Source organism: Schistocerca americana, chromosome 11, assembly GCF_021461395.2.
Source record: "Schistocerca americana isolate TAMUIC-IGC-003095 chromosome 11, iqSchAmer2.1, whole genome shotgun sequence".
Classification (NCBI taxonomy): Eukaryota; Metazoa; Arthropoda; class Insecta; order Orthoptera; family Acrididae; genus Schistocerca; species Schistocerca americana.
The window spans coordinates 199856390-199880517 of record NC_060129.1 but is presented as its reverse complement, the minus strand read 5'-3'; the positions used below and the strand labels follow the sequence as shown (position 1 = coordinate 199880517).

Sequence of the window (24128 nt, the reverse complement as noted above, 5' to 3'; positions counted from 1 at the left end):
GCCTCAGTACGATGAGGGAGAGCGTCAAAAGTTTCTTCACTTACACTGGATCCAGCTGCAACCACCTATTTAAATTGTAGGGATGCTGAATGCAATATTTCAGCCAGTGGCACAGAAAGACCCAGCATTTCCAGCAGGTCAATTTGATATGCCACTTGCTCGTGATAAGGCGCATCGTTGTTTGTCAAACCGAGAATGTAACCGTGTGAGTGTGTAGAGCACTTTGTCACCGAGATGCTAACTAGGTATGACTTGAGAGCTATGCTCATAGATTATTTTTGACAATACTGCTGTCTTACTGTCCAAAATCGCACTACCCCTAAAATGACTGAGAAAATCATTGACACGATATGTGTAGCAATAACCGATGCAATATGTTGTTCGTGACCGCAGTAATCTAAATATGTGGCCAGAAGTAATGCTACGATGACCACCCCAAAAATATCACATAACCACTAGTGTTTTTCACTACATCCCTCATCACGCTGTGATTCCAATGTCTCACCGGGCCACTGGGGTACTCGACACCTCACGCAATTAAATCACAACTTGTCGGACCACACCACACACCTCCGGTCAGCAACTGTCTGGTTTCTGTGTCATTCGGTCCACTGGAGACGTACAGCTTTACGCATCTCCGAGAGAAAACGTCTGCTGCGAAGTCCCTGACCCCAAATGTCACTGCGTAAATTTCCCGTTTGTAATGTTCTCTCGGAAACTGGTTGAGATGGACCAGCAATAGCTGTCAGCAACAACGGGTCTGCAGCTAATTCTCATTAACTAGGTGTAAGACATCTCTCCAGTCCCAGTGAGTTACAAAGTTTTTTGAGCACTGTTCCTAGGCCAAGTAACACAACTACGAGCAGTACACCATTCCTGGTAGGAATTTTAAGCAATACATTGGTACATCAACAAACCTGCCAACAAATAAAACACACACACACACACACACACACACACACACACACACACACACACACACACACCACTCCACTGCTGTTAATTACATCAGTGGTAGAGGGTCACATGACTGCTTGGTAGCAGACCTACACCATCTACAGTGCTACAAAAGCAGCCAGAGAACAATTTTAAAGAGACTCATTAATATCTTGTTCAGTGAGTTTCTCTCTTTGTCAAACCAACAGAATCGATTGATATAACACAAAATTTAAAAAATTAGCAGCTAATAAATTGCTCGGTGTCAACTTCACAGTGTGCATCTACATCATTATTCTGTAAGCCACTTTATAACGTGTGGCAGAGGGTACTTTGTACGCTGTTGTCAACTTCCTCATTTGCAAATCCAAATGCGAGCGGTTCACGGTAAGATTCACTGTCAGTAAGCCTCCGTGTGAGAGTGAATCTCTCTGATTTTATCTCGATGAACTTTTCGTGAGGTATAGGGGCTGCTTAAAAGATACTTTTCAAACTTTGGGAACGGGTCCTTTACACCAAAAGAATAAAAAAAGGTTAATATAAATATAATCCTCTTCTAGCTTTGAAACAGAGATGCACTCACTGCATAAGGAACTATTGCACCCTTTCAAATGATGCGTGATGGTTTTCAAATAGTACTGCACGCTTTCACTGTATGTTGTTGAAGGGTTCCTGCATCCAGGTGATCAGCTGCATAGATCAATTGTTTAAGGTGGTGCAAGAGATTTGGGGAACATGCGAGCCACGGAAGTGTTTTTTATCTGCTTAATCCTCTGTCACGTTGATGCCAGCCATTGCATCTCAAACAGAGACTCAAATGTGCTGGAGCTCTGTCGTGCATAAACCGTATGTTTTTTCTTATCTGCAGGGGCACATCTTCTAGTAGGTCCTAAGAGTCCCTGCAGACAGCACCTGTAAGACATACTGGGAGAAAGTACGGCCCTACCAGACAGTCACCTACAATCGCAGCCTGCACATTAATCTTTAACTGATTCTGATGTCTAGTCTGAAATGTAGCATCAGGATTTTGATCAGTCGTTACAACCAGGTTGTGGAAATTTGTTATTTCATCTCTTCCAAATGTTTCCTCATCTGTATACAAAACTGAAAAGACAAACAATGGATTAGAAGGTTGGTAACAAACCACCAGCATAAGTTCCTTACGGTAAGTGATCGGCAGGTGTAAGGCACTGCACACTGGGATTCACGAGTTGCTCGTGGAGTATCCTCCATGCTGAACTTTCAGATACATGTATCACACACACCAGGGCCATTTGTCTCGCGCTGATACCTGGTTCTCGTTTGACAGCCCATAACATGTGCTCTTCCCGACAAAGCATACAGAAAGCACGTGGTCTAGCTCGATCGACGGTCTCCGGTGTTACGAATCCCGACACGGCACCGTGACGATACGCGGCACCGACGGTTAGATATCTCGGATGGCTCTGGTCTGGAAATGCCATCCGATACAACAGTGCAGCCTCACATTTATTACCATTCACACAGCCGTACATAATCGTAATCTTTGTCTGCTCACAGTATGAATACCCAGCTCTGTCTGAAAGAAGTACTTTCAGTTAATACACTATCTGTAGTATTTGTACACATTGGGTAAACTGAAGACAGACAAATGACCAATGTGAACAAATCTCCCTGACACCACAGTGGCATCCAGGATACAATGAGACAAACAGGTGTACAAATAAGTGAAGTTGTTGGGTTGTATGTGGAAAAGTGCTGATCATCAACTTCCATTACTAACTTGAATTCAGACATACATTTATAAGAAATTTTTTTCTTAGTTTTGGAGTAGGGAACCTGTAGCCAAAGTTGGTAAAAGTATTTCTGAAACTTCCTGTACATAATAGGAAGCAATATGTTGTTTGTTTCTTGTAGGAAATGAGCAGTAAAGCACCTCACGATGCAGAACACCTCTCTCACTGCGTCTGCTGCCGGAGGAAGCCGAGCACCTCGGTGATGCTTCCGTGCTTTCTGAACAAATGTGTGATAAAATACAATGCACTTGTTTCGATCTTCTAAATTTCCAGTATCAATCCTACTGTGTAGGGGTTTCAGTCCAAAGAGCAACGTCCAAGTATAGGTCAAATGAATACTTTGTAAGCTGTGGAAATGCACTTTCCAATGATTGGCCAAGAGCAGTGCAGCTTCCAACATAATGCACTAGGTCATTTATATGTACTATGAAAAGCAACGATGCTTTAATACTAACTTGCGGTATGCAAAAGTTCTTCATATCTGAAAATTTCCATCCATTAAGAATGACACGCTGTTTTATGTTTGCTGGAAGTCTTCAATCTAATGACAAAAAGCATAAGAGAGTAGTTGAATCAAAATACTATAATAGGAACAATTACACAGATAGAAATGGAATATGTGATACCATGATACACCAGCTGAATACATTATGTCATCAAAAGTATCCAGACACCCACAAAAACATACATTTTTCATATTAGGTGCATTGTGCTGCCACCTACTGCCGGGTACCCCATGTCAGCGACCTCAGTAGTCATTAGACATCATGACAGAGCAGAATGGGGAGCTTCGCGGAACTCGTGGACTTTGAATGTGGTCAGGTGACTGGGTGTCACTTGTGTCATATGTCTGTATGCGAGATTTCCACACTCCTAAACATTCCTAGGTCCACTGTTTCTGATGTGCTAGTGAAGTGGAAACATGAAGCGACAATGTACGGCACAAAAGTGTACAGGCCGACCTTTTCTGTTGACTGACTGACACCGCCGACAGTTGAAGAGGGTCGTAATGTGTAATAGGAGGACATCTATCCAGACCGTCACACAGGAATTTCAAACTGCATCAGGAGCCACTGCAAGTACTATGACAGTTAGGCAGGAGGTGAGAAAACATGGATTTCATGGTCGAGCGGCTGCTCATAAGCCACACTTCACGCCGGTAAATGCCAAACGACACCTCCGCATTAACATTGGGCGACTGAACAGAGGAAAAATGTCGTGTGGAGTGACGAATTATGGTACACAATTTGGCGATCTGCTGGCAGGGTGTGGGCGTGGCGAATACCCGGTGAACGTCATCTGCCAGCGTGTGTAGTGCCGACAGTAAAATTTGGAGGCAGGGGTGTTATGGTGTGGTCCTGTTTTCCATGGAGGCGGCTTGCACCTCTTGTTGTCTTGCATGGCACATTCACAGCACAGGCCTACACTGATGTTTTAAGCACCTTCTCGCTTCCCACTGTTGAAGAACAATTCAGGGATGGCGACTGCATCTTTCAACACGATCGAGCACTTGTTCATAATGCACAGCCTGTGGCGGAGTGGTTACACGACAACAACATCCCTGTAATGGACTGGCCTGCACAGAGTCCTGACCTGAATCCTACAGAACACCTTTGGGATGTTTTGGAATGCCGACTTCGTGCCAGGCCTCACCGACCGACATCGATACCTCTCCCCAGTGCAGCACTCCGTGAAGAATGGGCTGCCATTCCCCGAGAAACCTTCCGGCACCTGACTGAATGTATGCCTGTGAGAGTGGAACCTGTCATCAAGGCTAAGGGTGGGCCAACACCATACCGAATTCCAGCATTACCTATGGGGGGCACCATGAACTTGGCATGTAAGTCGTTTTCAGCCAGGTGTCTGGATACTTTTGATCACAAAGTGTATTTATCAAACTTTCCGGAGAAATTCATCAATAAAGGCAATCGTATGATTGAACTGAATCTAGGTCATCATCAACCTCAATACAAGTGAGGTGCAACAAATCAGAGGACCTGAGGCAGGGAGGGGGCAGGGGGTGGGGGGTTAGTGGGTCAGTCAAGAAGCCATACATTCCTCAAGATGTTCCTCGTATGAACTTAAGTGTGGTTATCCTGCAAGAAAATACCATTCGTTCCCTGGTCATAAAGGATACAACAACAGTGTTTATTACCATTCTAGCCACGTACTGCCGATCGTGAGCTTCCATTTGGCAATTACCAAATCGGCCCTGTTAACTTTTACAATAGGTCCACACACAGTGATTCTAAGAGTTGAAGAGGTGTAGGTCTCAAGAATTGCCCTACCAGTGACGTACGGCCAGGTCATCTATAAACACGTCGGTGACCGTCTCACTGCCACAGGCAGAAGTGTGGCCCTTTGCCGGACACCGTAGAATGCCACTCAGTGCCCCAGTTTCTATACCGTGCGAGTCCCCGTCGTCTGCTGTACGGCATCGACAATAGACGCCTAATGGCAATTTGAGATCTGAGCTCGGCTTCCGGTCGACTGATCTCGACTGTTCGTGCCGACTCTCTGCCTGTATGCTCTGTTTTGATTTTGGCTGTCTATTTGTGAGACCCAGTCAAACAATCCTACAATCTTCTGGCGGTGTAGTCGTTCTGGAAGGAACTACGGCTACTCTCGTTGCCACACCGTTGTCCGAAGTGCATCTCACCGGCACTCATTCTGCAGTCACTGCGCTACAGCCAGCTGTCTGCGAGTGGCTCCCTCGTCCCTCGTGTCAAATGATTCTCCTTTTCTCAAACTCTGAAAGACGGTGATAAACATTACACGCATATCCTTTTTGCACGCTCTGTCGTTCTCTCGAGCTGCAGAATTTCGGCAATGTTACATGCCGTCCGGTATTTACGCCGTTCTTCATGTGCAGGAAAGCATTTTTCTGTAGTGAAAATAAGAGTGCATAAGGATGAACATTTAATCGACATATAGTACAGGCACAGAAATACTGGAGAGTCAGTCTCATTGCATTTATGGTGTAACAGTCTCTTTTTGTATCAGTGTACATAATGAGATTAGAGGAGATTTGGGAATATCGATTTGAGCAAAACTTACCAGATAGCCTGTGACGGAAGTAGGCAGTGGTCCTACCTGTTGTATCTTTCAGAATGCGACATTCACGTTAAAATTGCAACGTCGTCCGATGCAATCAAAATTGTAAATCTAGTAACATAATTCATTCTTATATTTTTTACTCCAGCCAAGTTCAATTAAAATTAAATTGCTAAGGCCTTCAGCCTGTTCAGATTGAAGATTTAGAAAACAGTTTTGGGTGGAACCACCAGAAGAACCTCGTATTTCAATTTCTTGCTTTTGGATTTTGAGTGTGGCCTACAGCCGATCTAAAGTTAATCAAAGAAGATCGATTGAAGTTTTGAGTGTTTTGCATCCTTGTTGTAATATTGTGTGTTGATAAATAAAGTTTGTATGTTGAGTGCAACTGAGTGCACCTTATTTTGGCCCCTTTCCAACAATCTAATCCACTCTGTCCTGCAAGCCCAGGCATTCCAGGCACATCGAATGTGGAGTCAACGTACGGCACTACAGCGGGCACAAGCGACATCACTGACGACAGCCGGGCTACGTAATAACAGTGTTCCACCAGCACTCGTTCCACTCGACAACGGCCCAGAAGTGCTCGGTTAAAAGAGCGTGCCGTTTTCAACAACTCGACACAGCTGGGACCCCGAAAGCATTCTTTTGTGACGAGAATAGGAAAAGAGTAGGTGGGACGGTGAGAAGTCCAGCCACCACGGAACTCACCAAGTGTCCAGTAGTTGCAGCATTTCGCCTTGTCATCGCCGGCCTCCTGCGGTACTTTGACGAAGCACTTGTTATACCACAGGCAGCAGCTTATCGCGTGCAGCCAGATCTTCCTGTTGCGTCTGAAGTAGGGGAAGCGGCTCGCAATGTTATCGTAGATCTCCGACAGCGTCAATTTCCTGCCGGACAAACAAAGACGTACATTACGATCCAAATCGTCCGAAGGATATCTCGGTTCGGAACTCAGGGAAGAGGGCACGTTTGGGCACCTTTAATGTGTGTCCGACAAGTCCCCGTACCCCTCCTGACTCTGTACAATTGGAGAAATACACTCTCGTTTTAAAGATTTCCCTCCCGTCAAGTTGCCGAAAAACACTGTTCTCGATATTGTGTTGTCTGATTTTATTTATTTGTAACATTAGGGACCGTGAAGTTATGAGAGTCTGCTAACTTGGAAGCTAAGTAACATTTGACGGACACAACACAGACACAAAACGCAGAATAGCACAGGCAGCAGTGACATTCCGGGCAAGGGGAAGGCTCCTACCGTCTGAACTTAACTGGAAAAAGAAATTTCTCAGAACGTATGATTGCAGCACAGCATTGTACGGTTGTGAGTCATGGACTGAGAGAAAACCACAAAAAAAGAGAATCAAAGCATTTGAGAAATGGTGCAAATAGAAAACTGAAAATAAGGCAACTCTCAGGATAAGAATGCAAAATCTTCTCTGCGATTTGAGAAGACTGACGACTGAAGTACGAACATTTCTCAAAAGAAACTGAACTGAATGAGTGTGACACCATTGATGAAGTTTCAACCTCGAAAGAAGTTTATGAATACCAATTAGCGGCAGAGAGGGCGGGGGGAGGGGGGGGGGGGGATGGAAAAAAAATCACTTATCCAATCCAGAAGTCACTCAGAGTTAAAGTAGTTAGTTTCTGGTGTGTGTGTGTGTGTGTGTGTGTGTGTGTGTGTGTGTGTGTGTAACAGTCATTAACACTTAAAAGATTGTTGTTATAATTCTATCACTGCCCGTTTATCAGTTGCTAAGCAACGTATCAACAAGCTGACTATGCAATGATTAATATTTGCCGCATCCCGACAGTAAATCGCTTCTCACTTGCTTTAAGCATCAAGACAATTACTATGCCGCTCATATAAGTCTCTGATAGTTATTATCAAGGTAATGTCCGTAAATTGCTCTTAATGTCACTGAATCACACACGCGACAGTAACGCCCGATATTTGAGGATCCCGCGCGATTTGTTTGCACCAAAGTCGGGCCGTGGTTCCCTAGAATAATTTTTAAATCAACTGCGGGTTGTAAAATAACAATTGTATGCCCATTCATGAAAGTTACAGCAGATCCGCACTCGACGACACGGAAGTTTTTGTTCTTACAAAGAGAAAACATATCATGCATAATGCAACAAGGTTATTGCTATGTCAAAACATATTTATATCTATCTCATTAAAATGTATTAGCTATTAGATGTTGTACATAATTAAATTCTTTATTCTGTAAATAATCATGTATAAAAAAAATCTCAAGTTGATATGAAGTCATGGGTCACTAATGGTTTTGACTCCCCTACACTCATGTGACACTAAGGAGGTCCGACTATATAGGACATACTCCTGTAATGTTACAGAATGGACATGCAAAGTTACAGACCAATATCCATAGCTTCTGTTTGCTGCAGAATCCTTGAACATATTCTCAGTTCGCATACAATAAACTTTCTTGAGACTGAGAAGCTTATGTCCACGAATCAGCTCAGTTTAAGAAAGCGCATCGCTCGTGCAAAACTCAGCTTGCCTTTTTCTAACATGATGTACTGAGAACTATGGATGAAAGGGAACAGGCAGATTCCATATTTATGCATTTCTGGAAAGCATTTGACACGGTGCCCCACTGCACGCTATTAATGAAGGTACAAGCATACGGAATAAGTTTACAGATACGTGTGTGGCTGGAAGACTTCTTAAATAATAGAACACCGTATGTTTCCCCGGACAGCAAATGTTCAGAGACAAGAGTATTGTCAGGAGTGCCCCAGGAAAGTAGGATAGCACTGCTGTGGTTCTCTTTACACATGAATGATTTGGTGAAAAGCACGGGAAGCAATCTGCGGTTCTTTGGTGGAGATGCTATGGTGTACACTAAGATGTCGAAGTTGAGTAACAGTAGGAAAGATACAAGATGACATAGACAAAATTTCCAGTTGGTTTGATGAATAGCAGCTAGATCTAAATGTGGAAAAATGTAAGTTAATGCAGATGAGTAGGAAGAACAAGCCTGTAATGTTAAGTACAGTATTACTATGGTGTAATGTTACAAAGTGGAATGAAATGGAAAGAACACGTGAGAACTGCGGTAGGCCAAGCTGAACAGTTGACTTCAGTTTATTGGGAGAATTTTAGGAAACAGTGGTCCTGCTGTAAAGGAGGCCACATATAGGGTGCCGGTGTGACCTATTCTAGAGTACTGCTCACGTGTTTGGAACCCGTACCAGGTCAGGCTGAAGGAAGACATTGAAGCAATTCAGAGGCGGGCTGCTAGATTCGTTACCGGAAGGTTTGAACACCACGTAAGTGTTACCGGGATGCTTCGGGAACTCAAATGGGAATCCCTGGAGGGAAGGCGATGTTCTTTTTGAGAAACACTACTGAGAAAATTTAGAGAACTGGTATATGAACCTGACTGCTGAAAGATTCTACTGCTGCCAAAATACATTGCACAAAGATAAGATTTGAGAAATTAGGGCACATACAGAGGCATACGGACAGTCGTTTTTCCATTATTAACTGTGAGTGGAACAGGAAAGGAAATGACTATTAACGGTACACGGTACCCTCCGCCATACACTGCACGGTGGCTTGCAGAGTATCTGTGTAGATGTAAGTGTGGATGAAACAAAACAGCTCACGAAATACAAAGGAAAGAGACCTTAAAACGCAGAATAGCACAGGCAAAAATGGCATTCCTGGCTAAAAGAAGTCTGGTAGTATCTAACATACACTTTAATCTGGGTTAGTAATTTCTGACAGTGTAGATTACGACCAAAGCAAGCACGGAATTGAACCGTGGACTGTGGGGAAGAGATTTGGACCAAAGCAAGCACGGAAGTGAACTACGGACTGTGGGGAAACTGTAACGGAAGAAAAACCGGGATGCATTTGAAATATGAAGCTGTAGAAGGATTTTGAAAATTAGGTAGAGTGATACAATGAGAAGTGAGGGGTTTCTCTGCACAACTGAAGAAGAAAGAAACATTACGTAAACACTGATACAAAGAAGGGACAGGATGACAAGTGTTAATAACTCGCACGATTCTGCACGGAGCTGCAGAGGATAAAAACTGGACGGTAAGATTAGAATATTTCAAATAAATAATTGAGGATATCTGTCGAAGGCGCTCGTCTAAGTGAAGAGATCGGTGCACGAGTAGTCAGAAGCCCGATGGGGGGAAAAATCAATCTTAATCATTGTAGATAATGTTAGGCTGAGTAGTTACGCCGATTTTGTTGCAAGTGAGATAAATAGACAAATGGAGAAATACATCAACTACACTTACAGTTGGTGACCAAAACGACAGTAATTTATTTCTACTATACACGTAAGATACCACGGGTAGTGCTGAACTATGGTGGCAAATATTAAGGACGGTGTACAGTATTCGAATCGAGAGAAGAATCATCTTGCAGCAGTGATACCAACCTGTACGGTGACTGTGTTATGGCACTAGCAATGAGTGCCTTGTGGGTGAGCTGTGGCTTAGTGGTGACAGGACTGCCAGAGTCAGTGCCACGGAGGTACCGCTTCTCGCCTCCCTCGCGGGCAGCTCTGCCCGTGCCAGTTCTCCCGCTGTCCGAAATGCCACAGGACGCGGAGGTCAGAGTGCCGGCGTCGCCCGTCGACACCATCACGTCTGACGCTGCGGTGTCGTGCTCGCAGTGGCTGCCGCCAAGGTGGGACGAGTCTGCGGCAGCCCGGCCGGTGCCGCCGACCTCTGACTTCGACGGGCCGGTCGGGGTCGGGCCGGTCGGGGTCGAGCCGGCGGTACTGTTTCCGTGGGAGAAAGACGGTGTTTGGTGGTTAAAGATTTGATGAGGTTTATGCTGGTTAAACAAAGACGTTCAAAGCAGAACTTCAAATTGTACTTGCAACGGAGGCCAAAACAAGTAAGTTAATACGAGATGCAAAATTAATGGGAAACTTCAGTTCATGTAGAACACCGTACCGAGTTCTCCCTGAGATCAGGGAAAGAATAAAATGGCGAACAGGTTTTTTAGGGATACAGCTATGGGTTTCAGGGGGATAAAAAATAAAGTAGATGAGCTGTTAGTGTGTTAAGATGATCTCAAAAATAAGAACGAGATTGATGAACTTTGTCTGTCTGAACACCGTGTAACTGTGGGGATGGTTAGTGTCAGTATAAATGGGTGTAATTTAGAATCTCACACTTGCAGATCTAGCACAGTTAAACGAGGAGTTGCCATTTACACAAAACAAGGGCACAAATACAAAACTGTAGAAGTAAGCAAATTTTGTGTCGCTCAGCAGTTTGAAGTTTGTGCGTGTGAACTACAGCTAGATAATGTAGTGTTGATATTAGCAACAGTGTACAGGTCCCCCCTTTAGGAGATTGGGAGCTATTTATAAAAACGTTTGACTCCCTATTATGCTGTCTGCCAGACAAAAAGAAGAAGTCATTAATCTGTGGTGACTTCAATACAAACTTTCTAAGCAATTCTGATAAGAAAAGTGAACTAGAAGTGCTATTAATGACATACAACTTAGAACCAGTGATCAATTTCCCTACAAGCACAATTAAAGACACTGACGCACTAATAGTTAATGTATTTGTACAGCAAGAGGATGTAAAACTAACTCATGCTTTCCCTGTGATAAATGGGTTATCAGACCATGACGCACAATTGATTAACTAACAAAACCTAGCAGGGTGTACAGTTCAGAAACCATTATGTAGAAGTGTACAGCTGCCCAGAGAAAGTTTAAGAAATGTTAATTGGGGAGAAGTACTAAATGAGCCAAATGCTAATGATAAAAGCAACATATTTTTTGATAAATTTATATCTCTTTTTGAGCACTGTTGCCGAAAAAAATTACTAAATGCAACACCAAACAGTTTTCAAAGAAACCTTTGATTACTACAGGTATTACAGTGTCTTCAGAAAGAAAAAGCAAACTGTGTGAGACAACAAGAATTAGTAAAAGACCCAGAAGTAATTTTACACTGTAAAAATTATTGTAACATACTGAGAAAAGTTGTCAGAAAATCAAGAAATATTTATCTTAGAGATGGAATTTAGAACTCGGGCAATAAAATCAAAGGAATGCTGTTAGAAGGGAGACAGGAAAAGTAACCACTGGGGTAGGTACCATTCCCTATTAAAGCAAATGAGACCATCTTAACTAACAGTACACAAGTGTCTAATGTATCTAACAGCCATTTCTTAAGTGTAGGTGCAAAAAATGGGTGAGATTAGTTCAAAGAAAAAGACAAGCAGTATATGGAAGAGTCAGTTGAGAAACCTTAGTCACATCAATTTTTAGCTAACAACCTCTTGTGAAATGACGAAAATCATTAAATCTTTGAAAAATAAATGTCCTGTTGGAGTAGATGACATCTCTAACAAGGTATTAAAACAATGTGGAACAGTTACAGCTGATGTTCTGAGTCACATATGTAATGCATCCCTAACTCAAGGTATTTTCCCAGACAGGTTAAAATATGCCATTTTCAATCCTCTCTACAAAAAAAGGGGACACCACAGATTTCAATAATTACTGGCCAGTATCTCTGCTTACAGAATTTTCAAAAACCATCGAGAAAGTAATGTACATAAGAGCGATTAGCCATCTCGACAGTAATGGGATACTCAGTAAACCACAGTTCGGATTTCAAAAATGCTGTTCCACTGAGACAATAATCCACAATTTCACTGCCAACAAAACAGAGTCTTTGAATAGGAAAATGTCACCAATACGAATTTTCGGTGAGTTATCCAAAGCATTTGATTGTGTGAACCATGACATGTCACAGAAATTACAATTCTGTGGTATACATGGAACAGCATATGAGTGGTTTAAGTCATATCTACAGAGCAGGAAGCAAAAAGTTTCTTTATATGGTTTAAGTGATTTAAGGAAGTTTGCCATTTCATCTAACTAGGGTGACATTACATTAGGTGTTCTACAGGTTTCAATCACGGGTCCCCTTCTGTTCTCGATATATGTGAATGACCTCCCTACGTATCTGAAACAAGAATGTACACTGACACTGTTTGCTGATGATACATTATTAATCCTGTGAAAGAAACTACAATAGAAAATGATACAAATAATGTCTTGGGAAAAGTTATTAATTGGTTTTCTGTGAACGGGTTTGCTTTGAACTTTGAAGAAACACAGTGCATCAAATTTTCTGCTGCAAGGAGTACAGGACGTGTGTATATAGATGATTTATTGGTGATGTCTGCATCGGAAGAGGAGCACTTACAGCATTTGGCACAAGTGTTTGACCGCCTACGAACACATGGACTAGTAATTAATCCTTCCAAGTGTGTTTTTGGTGAGAAAGAGGTCCACTTTCTAGGACATCTGGTGAATGCACAGGGTATTCGACTGCCACATAGTAAAGTAGAGGCCACAAACAAATACCCCCGCCCTGTCACAGTCAGAGAATTACGACGATTCATTGGAGTATTGAATTTCTACCAACGCTTCATTCGCAATCGTGCACTGATAACTGCACCATTGAATGAACTACTTAAAGGCGCACCTAAACCTAACCACAGTGTGCATCGGACTATCGAGACGGAGAACGCGTATCACGCTATAAAAAAAGCTATAGCAGAGGCCGCACAATTAGCACACCCGGTCGCGCACACTCCACTCGCTCTCACGGTTGATGCTTCGTCCACTGCCATCGGTGCCGTACTTCGGCAACAAATTGATCAGTTATGGCAGCCCATTGCATTTTATAGTCGTAAGTTGTCACCATCTCAGCAACGTCAGGCAACATATGACCGTGAGCTGTATGCAGCTTATGCGGCAGTAAAAAAATTCAGACACGCATTAGAAGGGCGACAGTTCACAATTTACACAGATCGTAAACCACTTACCTATGCCTTTAAGGTAAAGCCAGAGAAAGCACTGCCCAGGCAGCTGCGACACAGATTATATTGGCCAGTTCACGACCAGCATCGTGTATGTGGAAGGGAAGCTAAATGTTCCAGTTGATGCACTTTCTCGCATAGAAGCAGTGTCCACAGTAGCAGATGACATCGCAGAGATGGAAGCAGTGACAAAGGCCATCGATTACGACGCCCTCGCGCATGCACAACAGTGTGATAGTGAGTTGCGTAATCTATTGCTACAAAAGAAAGGGTTGAAGCTACAGCTTGTGACAGTTCCTGAAGTAAACATCGAGTTGTACTGTGTCGTAGCAAGAGGAAAGATACGTCCATTTGTGCCACAGCAATTCAGAACACAGACAATTGCATCAATGCACAATCTGTCACACCCAGGAGTAAGAGCCACACTCAGATTGGTCAAACAAAAATTTGTATGGCCATGTATGCACACAGACTGTAAAGCATTTGTGAAGCAATGCTTGGCGTGCCAGAGGAATAAAATCACACAGCACGTCAGGGCACCATTAGGCACATTTCTTCCACCAAATCAGCGTTTTGAGCACGTGCACGTTGACACCGTCGGCCCGCTCTCGGCATCGGAAGGCTACAATTATTGCCTCACGGTGATTGACAGATTTACTAGGTGGCGTGAGGCATTTCCAATGATGGACATCACTGCAGAAACTATAGCTCAAACATTTTTTCGTGGTCGGATTGCCCGGTTTGGAGTTCCACTGAGAATTACAACTGATCGAGGACAGCAATTTGAAGCCTACGTTTTCAAAGCATCGGCTACGTTATTAGGTACGAAACGCATACGCACCACGGCATACCACCCTGCATCAAATGGCACGGTCGAGCGTCTTCATCGACAGTTAAAGGCAGCACTGAGATGTCACGCAACACCGAATTGGACAGAGACACTGCCTATCGTACTTTTGGGTCTACGAACGTCATTCGAAAGTGATCTGAAAGCGACAGTAGCAGAACTAGTGTACGGACAAACATTACGCCTACCTGGAGAATTTCTGCACAGCATGGCAGATGATACAATCACAGCCTCATAATTCGCCACATGATTAAGAGAGCATATACGCCAATTGAGACTGACAGTGCCCAGAAACCAGCTCGGAAGACACTCGTTCGTTTTTGCGGAGCTAGACAAGTGCACGCACGTATTCTTACGCAATGATACTGTGCGTAAACCACTGCAGCCACCATACGACGGACCGTATCTGGTAGTCAGTAGGGATACCGATACTTTCCGCATAATGATTAACGGTACACCCACCACAGTTGCAGTGGACCATATCGAGCCCGCATTTCTGGCCACAGACACCACAGCTACCGCTGAACACAGGAGAAGCTACAAGATGTGTTCCTATACCCCATGAACACCACAACACTCAGCGAACACCAGTCACTGCAACACCGAGACCGACGTCGAGCACTACTACACCGCTCCCTGACACACGTGACGCACCGCCCGGTTTCAAGAAAGAAGTAGTTACAAGAGCTGGACGGTGTGTGAAATTTAATCTGCGGTATCGTTAGCATTAAAGGAGGGAGTCATGTAGTGACCTATTTCTGACAATCGATCCCTACAAGTGTACAGTGCTTCGTAAACATTCCGTGAAGTGTTAATTTACGTGCAGTGATATAGTTATTCTTTGACTTAGCTTTAGTTAGTTATTCCGTGCTGCTCATGTCTACACAATTCATTCGTGTGTGTAGTGTTATTGCTAAATGTATGTGGGAATAAAGGAATTGTTTTCTCCAACACCCACAAGTTCCTTCAATAAATATTACACATCAACAGATGTCTATAGCCAGAGTAGAGTAAAGTAAGCTTTTGGGTGTACATATAAATAAGAATCTTAATTGGAAAATTCATATTTTGAATCTCTTAAAGTGACTAGGTTCAGCAACTTTTGCAATCGGAATAATCACCTATTTTGAGGATACTGAAATTAGTAAGGTAACATACTTTACATGTTTCACTCTCTGATGCCATACAGAATAATATTTTGGTGTAGCTCAACACTTAGGCTAAAAGTATTCACTGTTCAAAAGAAAGTGTTTAGAATAATGTGTGGAGCTCATAGTCGCACATCTTGTAGGCATCTGTTTAAAAGGTTAGGAATTCTTACACCAGCATCACAGTACATTTACTCAGTAATAAAATTTGTTATCAACAACACGGACCATTTTAAAAACAACAGTGACATTCACGAATATAATACGAGAAGAAAGAAATACTTACACTATCCTCTACTTAACCTACCTTTGGCACGGAGAGGGGTAAAACATGCTGCTGTAAAACTATTCGATAAATTACCAGATGAAATAAAATGTCTGACAGACAGCAGTAATATTTCCAAAAATAAATTGAATTCGTATCTCCATGACAACTCCTTCTATACCATAGATGACTTCTTCAATAGCAATAAATCAATCCCTAAGCATAGTATATGCATTTAAGGAAATGATATAGGTAATAAAATTTAAGTTTTTTTTAAAAACGCCACCTCAACTCGTGTGCGCGTTTCTTATGCACTTGACACGTTGCACATCGTAACAGTTACCGTGAGATTGATCAATGGAACACGTAACTGATTAACTAAAACAATATTTTTTCACCCATCAAGCAGAGTGATACGTTACCTGACTGGTCACGGACCATATGGTATGTACAAAAGTGGAAGGCAATGATGACAGTCGTGCTTGCAGCAGTGTATACACTCCACACCACACACTGTGGGACTGTGCGCTCCACAGAGACACGGCGGGTAACGGTTCCCGGGCACTGTGGACACCGTGCCCCAAAACAGCGTAACGGAACAAATGTACCAGGTGCGTATGACGATAAAGTGGCGACAGTAACCGGGAAGGCCAAAGAGGACTTCACGAGGAATTCAATCACACGACAGCACGCTGACATCACGGCACAACGACACGTCTTACACGCCTACGAGAGACAACTGGGATCGGTGATCACCGAACGAAACGGTTTTTGGGAATGTCCGTCGTAACAGTGTCAGTGATTGTGCAAATGTAGATTTGAAGTTACAGTGACTCGTGGAAACGATTTCTACAAAGGAAATGATCCAGACGCCCGAGGAATCTGGCGGGCAACCACTGTCGACAGACACAGTTTCGAGGGAGGATCCGGTAGCAGATACACGACCTTCTACACTTTAGGTGCACCCCAATAAAAGAACGTAAACAGTAGTGTTCCAATTTTACTCACAGAATATGTGGTGACTTAAAGAACCTATGCCTGGGACAGTAATTCCCTAACCCGACTTTTTAATCTCCGACCGATAACGCAGCAGGAGTCCATTACTTTTTCACAAACAGCAGATGCAGACGTGAAGGGCGACAGCGTGCTCTACGTACTGCACGGCGATTCTCCCGTGTCACGGTCAGATTCCTCGAGGACTGCTAGATGACACTGCGGTGACGGGGACCGTGACAGGAGAACAACTCGCAAACTCGCACCGGCTGTTTCACACCCTCCAGTCCGTAGTCTTAAAATGCAATATCGAGAAATCTCTCTTATCCCAACCGTCGGTGGAATATCTGGCGCACACTATCTCCTGTGACAGTATTAAGCCCACACCAAAGCTGGCCGAAGCCACCGTCGTGCTTCCTCAACCCACATATCTGTAGGAGGCCCAGTCTTTCTCAGGGAAGGTAACGTATCACGGAAAATTAATCCCGAGCGTGGCGCCGACTGTGCGTCCGTTCGAAAACCGTGGAATGAGGGCACAGCTATTGTACGGCTGGAGGCACGTGAACAGGTGTTCAGACACCTGCATCTGCATACATTATCCGCAAGCCACCGTAGGGTGCGAGGTGACCCGAACCACTACCAGTCATTTCCTTTCCGTTACGTTCGATAACAGAATGAGGGAAAAACAACTGTCTGCATATCTCTGTATGAACCCTAATCTCTCTACCCTTACCTTCGCAGTCCTTACGTGAAATATACATTGTCAGGCAGTAGAATCTTTCTGCAGTCAGCTTCAAATGCAGGTTCTCTACAGTATCTCAATTGTGTCCCTCAAAAAGAACGTCGTCGTCCCTCTGAGGATTCCCATTCGTGTTCCCTAAGCTGCTCCGTAACACTTGCGTGTCATTCGAACCTACCGGTAATAAATCTAGCAGCCTGCCTACGAATCGCTTTGGTGTCTTCCTTTAACTCGACAAGGTACGGATAAGAAACATTCGAGAATAAAACTTCCTGGCAGATCAAAACTGTGTGCCGGACCGAGACTCGAACTCGGGACCTTTGCCTTTCACGGGCAACTGCTCTACCAACTGAGCTACCCAAGCACGACACACGCCCCATCCTCACAGCTTTTACTTCTGCCAGTACCTCGTCTCCTACCTTCCAAACTTTACAGAAGCTCTCCTGCGATCCTTGCAGAACTAGCACTCCTGAAAGAAAGGATATAGCGGAGACATGGCTTAGCCACAGCCTGGGGGATGTTTCCAGAATGAGATTTTCACTCTGCAGTGGAGTGTGCGCTGATATGAAACTTCCTGGCAGATTAAAACTGTGTGCCCGACCGAGACTTGAACTCGGGACCTTTGCCTGTCGCGGGCAAGTGCTCTACCGACTGAGCTACCCAAGCACGACACACGCCCCATCCTCACAGCTTTACTTCTGCCAGTACCTCGTCTCCTACCTTCCAAACTTTACAGAAGCTCTCCTGCGATCCTTGCAGAACTAGCACTCCTGAAAGAAAGGATATTGCGGAGACATGGCTTAGCTTCTGTAAAGTTTGGAAGGTAGGAGACGAGGTACTGCCAGAAGTAAAGCTGTGAGGATGGGGCATGAGTCGTGCTTGGGTAGCTCAGTTGGTAGAGCACTTGCCTCCGAAAGGCAAAGGTCCCGAGTTCGGGTCTCAGTCCAGCACACAGTTTTAATCTGCCAGGAAGTTTCATGTCAGCACACACTCCGCTGCAGAGTGAAAATCTCATTCTGGAATCATTCAAGAATAGTTCACACTAGCATCCTGTATGCTCACTCCTATGCAGATGAACAACACTTGCCCAAAACTCTACCAATGAAACAAAATTCACCATTTGCCTTCCTTATCACAACCCCCACACGTTTTTTCCACATTTTATCACTTTGCAATATTACACCTCGAGACACAAACAATGTGACGTGTTGAGAAGGACACTACTAATGCTGTAGTCTAACATTGCACGTTTGTTTTTCCTACTAACCTTCATTAACCGTTTCACTGCTTCAGACGTCCTCTCTGCATTCTGTACTGAAGCTGCACTCCTTGACATATGCTGACGCCTGCGCTGAGAGGCGGCATTCTGCCCTACGTAAAATAATTATCACCCTATTTTTCGAGAACTATTACATAAAAAAGTTGAAATTTGCACGTCTTACAGTCCGACATCTTTTCTCGATAAAGGACTTAATTTATTGTCATTATCCCTTGTACTTACTGGGCTGCATCAATTTGAGTAAAACACTACACGAAATTTCAAAGAGTTTGCAGAGGTAAAAATGCATTGTTTAAACTTTGCGTACGGATAGTTTTAGCTCGTACATTTCAGAGACTGAAACTTAGGTAAGGTATTGAAACTTTATTTAAAACTGGTGATAATTTCATTTAATTCTCAAGTTATTGGGTTTTATACCCAGAGGACAGTCAAGTGGGACACACCCCTCCATGTCACTGCACACTGGGAATCGTGTGGTCAATTCAATTATCATATCTCAAATGATGTAAGATACTGAGATGAGGTTTTCTGCAAACGATAGCATGCAATGAGGCACATACGCTGTACGATAAATACTCGAAACCCTTTTATTCCTTGAGATACGAAAGTAACTCATCTGCAGCAGTGAGAGGCCGGCAGCTCAGTATGCACAGCACTGTAGGAATACCGGAGTGGTGCACCTATACACATCCACAGTACTGGGGGAGCGGCACTGCAGGACGTACGTACGAGCCCACAGCAGCAAGAGGGTTGACTTACATTTTCCTACATTTAGAACTAGCTGCCTTTCATCACACCAACTAGAAATCTTGTCTAAGTCGTATCCTCCTACAGTCAATCAACTTCAGACCCCTTCCCACAGACCACAGCACCATCAGCAAACAATCACAGATTACTGCCCACCCTGTCTGCCAGATCATTTACGTATATACCAGGTGTACCGGTATGAAATGAGCGTATTTTTGTGAAAATGAAACACTAATTTTGAATTGAAAAGTAACATTTTATTCAAAGTACTGAACATTGTTTCCTATACATTTTGACCACCTTTCTGGCAATTTGTTGACAGCACGCCAATAGAAATGTTCGTCTTTTGAAGCAAACCAATCAGACACCCAATTTTCCACTTCTTCTTGGGAATTGAAGTGTTCCTCAACCAATGTGTGTCCCATTGGTGAAAACAAATGGTAGTCGGAAGGGGCCAAGTCTGGTGAATACAGCCAATTGTGCTGATTGTATCCTGAACCAGTTTTGCTTTGTATGCAGGTGCATTATCGTGTAAAAAAATTACTTTGCCGCGTCTTCTGGCCCATTCTGGTCTTTTTTCAATCAATACATAGTTCAAATTGATCATTTGTTGTCTGTAGCGATTAGTATTCACAGTTTCACCGGGTTTTAGGAGCTCACGATACACCACACCTTTCTGATCCCACCAAACATAGAGCATTGTCTTCTTGCCGAATCGATCTGGTTTTGCGGTTGATGTTGATGGTTGTCCCGTTTAGGATTCTTAAAATAATTCCATTTTTCATCACCAGTAACAATTCGATGCAACATTGATTTTCTTTCATGTCTTTGATGCAAAATTTGACAAATGGTTTTTTGGTTTTCCACATGTCTTTCATTCAATTCATGTGGCACCCATTTTCCACACTTTTGGATCTTTCCCACAGCTTTCAAAAGGTCAGAAATTGTTTGTTGTGCAACATTTAGCATTGCTGCCATTTGCTTCTGACTCAAAGTATCATCTTCATCAAATATTGCTTGCAATTGGGTGTCTTCAAACTTTTTGGTGGTCTTCCACGTTCTTCGTTTCTTACATCAAAATCATTATTTCTGAACCAAGCATCTTTTGCACGTTGCTTCTGATAGAGCACGATCACTACATGCTTCGGACAGGCATTCTGGGCAACTCTGCAGCACTTTTTTTCAAATGAAAACAAAAAATTAAGTCTTTCCGCAAATCATCATTTTCTGGAACAAAATTCGACATTGTTAACACGATGAAAACATATGATGATGTTTGTTCCGTGACTTGATGTATACTAAATATCTTTGTCAGATGTCATAATAACCAAACAAAAAAAATTAAGGCTCGTTCACAACAAATGTTCCCTATCAACAGATTTGTATCTTAACGCTCATTTCATACCGGTACACCTGGTAAATAATAATAGCGCGACACTTCTGTCAATAACCCTCTCTGTGACAAACACTCGCCACTCAGGACAGCATTCTGGATTCCATTACCTGAGAAGCCTTCGAGCCACTGTCAGTCCACACCTGTGGACGCTACGGTTGCACCACTCGAGAAAATTTTCGCTACAGAAGGGCTTCCTCTCACACTGATTGGACGAAGGGCACAATTTTCTTTCAGAAGTCTTCTGCAAGTTTTTCTGTAGAATCGATATTCGCTACCTGCTGTATCCGGCTTTCACATCTGGATAAAATGCCGAGTGCACTTTGTGCGCACCTTTAAAATACAAATGAGGAAATACGGAGCAGACACTTCTACGGATCGTGTTTATATTGACTTCCTGCAGGTTGATGCCTACTGGGGAGAAGAGTACAGCAGAACTACTCCACGGCCGTCAGCCCCCCACACTCTTCCACTTTGTGCTGCAAACACCGTCGAGACCATCTGCAGTGCCATCTGCACACTTCAGGCCAGGCACCTGCACGTGAGCGCGGGGCTCCGAATGCGGGACGAGAGGATCTCGGCAGTCGCCGAGCGGCAGCGGTGACGCCGCATGTCCGTCGGTCACGCACCGTCAAAATCGGCTTCGCGCGGAGCAGCAGAATCGACCTCTCCCACCTTCGGGAAATACCGCGGTCATTCACCTCGACAACGCCGACTTCTGTTTCTCTTCTGTCGTAATCACTGCTCCCTCACTTCCTCCTTTCGAGCTCATCCCGGCCTCGCGTCCTCAGCTCCATTTGCCGTATCACACCCACTCTCATCTCCCGTGTATAGGATGGCCGAGATGGACCGTACCTTGCACAGTAATCGGGCTGTGTCACTGAGCCCGTGAGTGCTGCCCCTGCCACCACTGTTCCCTTCCGTGCCGGGACACGACACGGGTACGGCTTCACCTCCACTACTGGCGACGAAGCTGCCCGGTCTCAGGGTAGGGATTTTCGAGCTACTAGGTACAGTTCCAGGCAAAGGTGAGCTAGCAGTGTCAGGCCGGCCGTCCCGAGTATCGGAAGACGCCGTTCGGAGCCCCGTCCGGGCACACGGCCGGACGAGGGTCGAAACACTGAGACACCACTGACGACTTTTTCTCAGAAGGAGGGCTACGGTAGCCCACCCGGCTACCACACACTTATCCGGCAACAGCTGACATCTCCGACATCGGCCGTCACCACACGACGGGCTCGTACAGTGCGACAGTGGCCATTAGGGGGAGACAGTGTTGCCGAGCGACAACAAGTGACGACAATACAGGCTCGTGCCAGTACGACCTGCAACACAAAGTCTACGTCAGCAATCGCCATCCTGTGCTTGCCCTTATTCTGTTCCGACTCCGTGTGTGATTTACTAACATTACTAAATTTTACTGTACCAGTCTTCCCACATGGCATATCAAACAATGTATCCTTTATTACCATTGTACTTTGTAGTGAACACTTTTACTTGTTGTGCAAGTGTCATCTCAAGTTTAAATGTCGACATAATCTTCGTACATCGGATAACTGACATCAGCCAAAGCAGAAATTGAAAAAAAAAAAAAACACAGAAGAAAATTAACTATTCACTGCAACACAAACACTAGAAGCAGACAGTGACAAAAACTCACGGGATACCTCCTAAAATCGTGTCGGACCTCCTCCTGCCCAACACAGCGCAGCACAGCAAAGTGGAGCAACTCGACACGGCACGGACCTGACAAGCCCCCTGCAGAAATCACGAGCCGTGTTGCCTCTACAGCAGTCACAGTGCTGCCGGTGCAGGGTTTTGTGCAAAAACTGACACCTCCATTAGGTCCCGTAAATGTTCGACGGGATACCTGTCGAGTGATCTGGATGGCCAAATCACTCACTCCAACTGTCCAGAATATTCTTAAAACCAATTGCAAACAACTGTGAACTGGTGACACGGCATATTCCATAAAAATTCCACGGCTGCAAATGGCCTCCGAGTAGCCAAACATAACCGTTCCAGTCAATCGTCTGTTTAGTTAGACGAAAGGACCCACTCCACTCCCTGTAAACACAGCCCACACCATTACGGAGCCACCACCACCTCATCGACAACTAAATTCCGTGGTTTCGTGGGGTCTACACCACACACTAACTCTGTCATCCGCTCTTATCAACTGAAATCAGGACTCACCTGACTGTGCCACGGTTTTCCAGTCATCTGACGTCCAACTGATGCGGTCGCCAGTCCAGGTGAGGCACTGCAGGCAATGTTGTGGTGTTAGCAAAGGCACTCGCATCAGTTGCCAGTTGCCACAGCCCATCAAAGCCAAATTTTGCTGCACTGTCCTAATGGATGTTGTTGTTGTTGTTGTTGTTGTTGTGGTCTTCAGTCCAGAGACTGGTTTGATGCAGCTCTCCATGCTACTCTATCCTGTGCAAGCTTTTTCCTCTCCCAGTACCTACGTCCTTCTGAATTTGCTTTCTGTATTCATCTCTTGGTCTCCCTCTACGATTTTTACCCTACATGCTGCCCTCCAATGCTAAATTTGTGATCCCTTGATGCCTCAGAACATGTCCTACCAACCGATCCTTTCTTCTAGTCAAGTTGTGCCACAAACTCCTCTTCTCCCCAATTCTATTCAATACCTCCTCATTAGTTATGTTATCTACCCATCTAACCTTCAGCATTCTTCTGTAGCACCACATTTCGAAAGCTTCTATTCTCTTCTTGTCTAAACTATTTATCGTCCACGTTTCACTTCCATACATGGCTACACTCCATACAAACACTTTCAGAAACGGTTTCCTGACACTTAAATCTATACTCTATGTTAACAAATTTCTCTTCTTCACAAACGCTTTACTTGCCATTGCCAGTCTACATTTTATATCCTATCTACTTCGACCATCATCAGTTATTTTGCTCCCCAAATAGCAAAACTCCTTTCCTACTTTAAGTGTCTCATTTCCTAATCTAATTCCCGTAGCATCACCCGACTTGATTCGACTACATTCCATTATTCTCGTTTTGCTTTTGTTGATGTTGATCTTATATCCCCCTTTCAAGACACTGTCCATTCCGTTCAACT

At 44.1% G+C, this 24128-nt stretch overlaps 1 protein-coding gene and 1 non-coding gene across 2 annotated transcripts in view; both read right to left on the bottom strand.

The window, feature by feature from the left end:
• The window catches only part of LOC124553556, a 439905-nt gene that overhangs the window by 34826 nt on the left and 380951 nt on the right, over positions 1–24128 (bottom strand). The window contains exons 48-49 of the mRNA XM_047127403.1: positions 10199–10543; positions 6477–6655 (exon numbers count right to left, since the gene is read on the bottom strand). Coding sequence (XP_046983359.1) covers positions 6477–6655; positions 10199–10543 — 524 coding nt within the window. The remainder of the gene's footprint in view (positions 1–6476; positions 6656–10198; positions 10544–24128) is intronic.
• Positions 17906–17980, bottom strand: Trnas-uga. The gene has a single exon. It is a non-coding gene; the product is annotated as a tRNA-Ser (tRNA).